This window comes from Bos indicus, chromosome 15 (assembly GCF_029378745.1).
Source record: "Bos indicus isolate NIAB-ARS_2022 breed Sahiwal x Tharparkar chromosome 15, NIAB-ARS_B.indTharparkar_mat_pri_1.0, whole genome shotgun sequence".
Taxonomy (NCBI): domain Eukaryota; kingdom Metazoa; phylum Chordata; class Mammalia; order Artiodactyla; family Bovidae; genus Bos; species Bos indicus.
In genome coordinates this window covers 75498125-75504719 of record NC_091774.1, presented here as the reverse complement: position 1 = coordinate 75504719, position 6595 = coordinate 75498125, and the positions used below count along the sequence as shown (strand labels likewise).

The 6595-nt window shown below is 45.2% G+C and overlaps 1 protein-coding gene across 6 annotated transcripts in view; it reads right to left on the bottom strand.

Annotated features, from left to right (window-relative positions):
• The window catches only part of TSPAN18 (tetraspanin 18), a 215123-nt gene that overhangs the window by 5265 nt on the left and 203263 nt on the right, over positions 1 to 6595 (bottom strand). For all 6 annotated transcript variants that reach the window (XM_070804100.1, XM_070804103.1, XM_070804099.1 and 3 more), the window contains one exon: positions 616 to 699. In XM_070804100.1, coding sequence (XP_070660201.1) covers positions 616 to 699 — 84 coding nt within the window. The remainder of the gene's footprint in view (positions 1 to 615; positions 700 to 6595) is intronic.

Sequence of the window (6595 nt, the reverse complement as noted above, 5' to 3'; positions counted from 1 at the left end):
GCACCCCACTCCAGTACTCTTGCCTGGAGAATCCCATGGACGGAGGAGCCTGTTAGGCTACAGTCCATGGGGTCGCTAAGAGTTGGACTCGACTGAGCGACTTCACTTTCACTTTTCACTTTCATGCATTGGAGAAGGAAATGGCAGCCCACTCCAGTGTTCTTGCCTGGAGAATCCCAGGGACAGAGGAGCCTGTTGGGCTGCCGTCTATGGGGTTGCACAGAATCGGACACGACTGACGTGACTTAGCAGCAGTAGCAGCAGAAGCAAGGCTGTAGCCCCTCCCTCAAATCAGCTGCACTGATCCTTCAGAGTTCACTCTGGACCTTGGGTGGGGTACAGGGGTTGGGGGTGAGTGACTCTCAGGGCCTATCTACCCCCATTGCCCGGAGACTTGCTCAGATGTGTCCAGAGCCCCATAACAACTCAGGGAACAGACAGGCACGGCTGGGCTTATCACCTCATAGTCCCCGAAGTGGGGTCCCACTGGGTCCTGGGCTAGGGATCTGGAGGTGGAGGTAGGCTAGGGGTGCAGGCTGTAGGGGAGTGTCTGCCCCAGACCCTGTGAGGGCGTCTTGCTTCTGGGGAACTGCAGAAGTGGGGGCCTTCACTTACCTCGATGGCCAGCACCCCTATGGCCAGGGCTCCGGCCAGGTAGACATAAGTCTCAAAGGCGTTGAGGATCACCGTGTAACAGCCCTGGAGGGGAAGGACCGGAGGTGAGGCCAAAGCCAGGAGGGACAGGGGTCAGGGGCCAGCCTCCCGACTGGGGAGTGAAGCCCGGGAACTGGCATGTGGCCCCAGAGCTCAGGCAGCAGCCGGCCTACCCTGTCCCACTGCTGTTGGGATAGTTTAGCAGGGAGGGGCTGGGAGGCAGGAGGCCCATAAAAACAGCATCTTGGCAGCAACGCACTAGAGACCCACCTGGCCCTTCAGCCCCTAAGGCAAGGCTGAAAATGGCCAGCTTGACTGCTGCTCAATCAGACACAGACCCTTTTTTCTCTTTTGATGGGAATATTGGAAAATTTCCAGTAAATGTCTGGACTCCCTTCTGTTCTCAAAAAGATCAGATGATCCAGTAAGGTAGGCCATCATTTCTATGTAGCTCTCCCTGGGGACAGGTACTCCCTGGGGATTCACAGTCCCCACCATCATCTATCGTCCCACACCCACCCTTTCTACTCCTCCCTGTTACCAGCCTGGCAGCAGGATTTTGGTTTGCAAACTCCACCCTAAGGAAAGCCAGCCCATTCTTCAAGACCTAGCACATACCTCACCACCTCCAGGCAGCCTTCCAGGACCAACTCAGCTCTCACAGTGCCCCTTCTAAATGGATTGAATCCCTGTGCTATTACTGTTTTCTCAAGCAGTCCTCAGGATATACGGACTGAGACAGAGATGGAGCCAGTGAGAGATGAGACAGAAACAGAGGGCCAGCATTATCAGCATGTGACTGCCACCCCATCTGACCCTGCGTGCCTCACGTCTTGGGTCATCTCTGTGCCCATGCTCCCTCTCTCTGCACCATGCTGACCAGAGACTGATGCATGGTATTTGCTTTGATAGGAATGTATTTTTAAAGGAGAGAATTTTCTTTCTTTTAGGAGAATCCGCATATTCCTTGGGCCCAGCCAGAGGACCTGCAAGGGAAGGAGTCGCCAGGGTGGGGGTTAGGGAATCGCACCTGGTCCCTTTTGGGTGACAGTGGCTGCGTCTGGGTCCTGTTGAGATTTGGGGGTGCTTCTTAGGTGATTCTTGGGGGCTCATATGCATTGTCAGTCACCCAGAAGCTGTGCCTCATTGGCTGGAAGTGGGAGTGACATGCCACGAGGCTGCACTCGGGCAGGCGGACAGCAGGACCTGACCTGGGCAGAGTGGCCAGGTGGATGGCATGGGGCCCTCCTGCTGGAGGCTGGCGGGGGCTTGGCAGGGAAGGCCTCCACAGGCCCCTCTTTGAGCACCCCGCAAACATACAGGATGTACCCAGATGAACAGACCCCCCAGCATGGTGAGCTGGATCCAGTGTTCTTGGGGCTGACGGTATGTCAGAATCACCTGGGAAGTAGTTAACAATACATATGCCGAGAGGGAGCTAAGATGGCGGAGGAGTAGGACGGGGAGAACACTTTCTCCCCCACAAATTCAGAAGAAGAACATTTAAACGCCGAGTAAATTCCACAAAACAACTTCTGAATGCCGGCAGAGGACATCAGGCAACCAGAAAAGCAACCCAAGTCTTCGAAAGGAGGTAGGGAAAAATATAAAAGACAAAAAAAGGGACAAAAGAGGGAGGGACGGAATTCCGTCCCGGGAAGGGAGTCTTAAAAAGAGAGAAGTTTCCAAACACCAGGAAACCTTCTCACTGCCGAATCTGTGCCGAGCCTTGGAAGCACAGAGGGCAACATAACAGGGAGGAAAAATAAATAATTCAAACCCGCACATTGCGAGCCCTACAGTAACTCCCCCAGCGGTAACTCCCCCAGCGGAGAAGCAGCGCAGACACCTGCACATGCCATTAGCAAGTGGGGGCTGGGCAGGGAGGCGCAGCGCGGGCTGCATCGCAAGAATCTGGCCTGAATACCCCGAGCACTATCTGAGCGAAATAATTTGGGCTAGCAAACCAGACTGTGGGATATCTACCACGCGAAAAGCCAGCCCTAACCTATGACACCGCCAGGCCCGCGCACGGAATAAAGGACTGAACAGAGATAGCCGGCAGCAGACCATCCCCCTCCGGTGACAGGCAGCCAGAGCCGGAAGGGGACAATCGCAGCCCCAGAGAGACATTATCTATAAAACTGTAAGCAGGCTTCTTTGCTAACTAAAACTTCTTGGGGGTCTGGACGGTCAACATCTGCCTGAGAAGGTGTGCCAGTGCACAACTAGATAACCGAGCGGCGGATAACCGAGCGGCGGAGAGGCGATAAGTCGCAGCAATTGCGCGCTCAAAACACCTGACCACCTGAGCTGCTCGGATCTGGGAAGGGCACAAAACGCAGGCCCAACCGAGAGTCTGCGCCTCTGAGGACTACCCGAGTGCCTGAACCGGAGCAGCTTGGACCTGGGAAGTACAGGCAGCCCAGGGCTGGCTGCGGATGGTTTGCAGCGGAGCAACCTAGAGCCTGAGCAGCGTGGGCAGAGAGGCTACACGCGCCGTGATGGGGGTGGGGGGGGGGGCAGACCCAGTGTGGCTGAGGCACTGCGAGCACACGCCAGTGTTATTTGTTTGCAGCATCCCTCCCTACCTCCCCTCAGTGAGACTGAACAAGCCTATAAAAAAAAAAAAAATTAAGTCCTCTATTATTCCTTTAATTTCCACTTTTATAACCGATTACTTTGCAAAAAAAAAAAAAGACCCTATTTTTTTTTAAAGCAAACTTCATATATATATATTTTTAAAATAATTTTTGACCTTTTTTTTTCTTTTTCCTTCTTTTCTTTAACATTGTATTTTTGAAATTCCAAACTCTACTCTAGATTTTTAATTTTAGCTTTTTAGTATTTGTTATCAATTTTGTACCTATAGTTTTTTTTTTGTTTTTGTTTTTATATAATTTCTGTGACCCTGTTTTATTTTTTCTTTTTCTTTTTCTCTGTTTCTTTCTCTTCTTCTTTTAAATAACATTGTATATCTGAAATTCCAAACTCTATTCTAGGTTTTTAATTTATGCTTTTTGGTATTTGTTATCAATTTTGTACCTGTATTTTTTTTTTTTTTTTATAATTTATGTGACCTTGTTTGTTCTTGTTTGTTTTTTTTTCTCTTTCTTTTTCTTCTTCTTTTTTTAACATTGTATTTTTGAAACTCCAAACTCTACTCTAGATTTTTAACTTTTGCTTTTTGGTATTAGTTATCAATTTTGTACCTATATTTTCTTTATAATTTTTGCGACCTTGTTTGTTTTTGTTGTTCATTTTTTCTCTCTTTCTTTTCCTTCTTCTTTTCTTTAACATCGTATTTTTGAAATTCCAAACTCTACTCTAGATTTAAAATTTTTGCTTTTATGTATTTGTAACCAATTTTGTACCTTTAAGAACCCAATCTTCAGTACCCATTTTTCACTAGGGAGCAAGATTACTGGCTTAACTGCTCTCTCTCCCTTTGGACTCTCCTTTTTCTCCACTAGGTCACCTGTGTCTCCTTCCTAACCCCTCTCTACTCTACCCAACTCTGTGAATTTCTGTGTGTTCCAGACGGTGGAGAACACTTAGGGAACTGATTACTGGCTGGATCTGTCTCCCTCCTTTTCATTTCCCCCATTTATCCTCCTGGCCACCTCTGCCACCTTCTTCCTTCTTCTCTTCTCTGTATAACTCTGTGAACAACTCTGAGCGGTCCAGTTGTGGAGTGCACATAAGGAAGAGATTACTGAATAGCCCACTCTCTCCTCTATTGATTCTACCTCATCTCATTCGGGTCACTTCTAACGCCCTCCTCACTCTTCTCTTCTCCATATAATGCTGTAAACCACTCTGGGCGAAACAAGTTTCAGGGCAAGACATACCAAGCAAATTCTCCAGCAGCAAGGAACACAGCCCTGAGCTCCAAAATACAGGCAGCCCAAGTCACTCCAAAACCATAGACATCCATAACTCATTACTAGACATTTCATTGCACTCCAGAGAGAAGAAATACAGCTCCACCCACCAGAACACTGACACAAGCTTCCTTAACCAAGAAACCTTGACAAGCCACCTGTACAAACCCACACAGAGTGAGGAAACGCCACAATAAAGAGAACTCCACAAACTGCCAGAATACAGAAAGGACACCCCAAACTCAGCAATTTAAACAAGATGAAGAGACAGAGGAATACCCAGCAGATAAAGGAACAGGATAAATGCCCACCAAACCAAACAAAAGAGGAAGAGATAGGGAATCTACCTGATAAAGAGTTCCGAATAATGATAGTGAAATTGATCCAAAATCTTGAAATCAAAATGGAATCACAGATAAATATCTTGGAGACAAAGATTGAGAAGATACAAGAAAGGTTTAACAAGGACCTAGAAGAAATAAAAGAGAGTCAATATAAAATGAATAATGCAATAAATGAAATTAAAAACACTCTGGAAGCAACAAATAGTAGAATAACAGAGGCAGAAGATAGAATTAGTGAATTAGAAGATAGAATGGTAGAAATAAATGAATCAGAGAGGATAAAAGAAAAACGAATTAAAAGAAATGAAGACAATCTCAGAGACCTCCAGGACAATATTAAACGCTACAACATTCGAATCATAGGGGTCCCAGAAGCAGAAGACAAAAAGAAAGACCATGAGAAAATACTTGAGGAGATAATAGTTGAAAACTTCCCTAAAATGGGGAAGGAAATAATCACCCAAGTCCAAGAAACCCAGAGAGTCCCAAACAGGATAAACCCAAGGCAAAACACCCCAAGACACATATTAATCAAATTAACAAAGACCAAACACAAAGAACAAATATTAAAAGCAGCAAGAGAAAAACAACAAATAACACACAAAGGAATTCCCATTAGGATAACAGCTGATCTTTCAATAGAAACTCTTCAAGCCAGGAGGGAATGGCAAGACATACTTAAAGTGATGAAAGAAAATAACCTACAGCCCAGATTACTGTACCCAGCAAGGATCTCATTCAAATATGAAGGAGAAATCAAAAGCTTCTCAGACAAGCAAAAGCTGAGAGAATTCAGCACCACCAAACCAGCTCTCCAACAAATTCTAAAGGATATTCTCTAGACAGGAAACACAAAAATAGTGTATAAACTTGAACCCAAAACAATAAAGTAAATGGCAACGGGATCATACTTATCAGTAATTACCTTAAATGTAAATGGGTTGAATGCCCCAACCAAAAGACAAAGACTGGCTGAATGGATACAAAAACAAGACCCCTACATATGTTGTCTACAAGAGACCCATCTCAAAACAGGGGACACATACAGACTGAAAGTGAAGGGCTGGAAAAAGATTTTCCATGCAAATAGGGACCAAAAGAAAGCAGGAGTAGCAATACTTATATCAGATAAAATAGACTTTAAAACAAAGGCTGTGAAAAGAGACAAAGATGGTCACTACATAATGATCAAAGGATCAATCCAAGAAGAAGATATAACAATTATAAATATATATGCACCCAACACGGGAGCGCCACAATATGTAAGACAAATGCTAACAAGTATGAAAGGAGACATTAACAATAACACAATAATAGTGGGAGACTTTAATACCCCACTCACACCTACGGATAGATCAACTAAACAGAAAATTAACAAGGAAACACAAACGTTAAACGATACAATAGACCAGTTAGACCTAATTGATATCTATAGGACATTTCATCCCAAAACAATGAATTTCACCTTTTTCTCAAGCGCACATGGAACCTTCTCCAGGATAGATCACATCCTGGGCCATAAATCTAGCCTTGGTAAATTCAAAAAAATAGAAATCATTCCAAGCATCTTTTCTGACCACAATGCAGTAAGATTAGATCTCAATTACAGGAGACAAACTATTAAAAATTCCAACATATGGAGGCTGAACAACACCCTGCTGAATAACCAACAAATCACAGAAGAAATCAAAAAAAGAAATCAAAATTTGCATA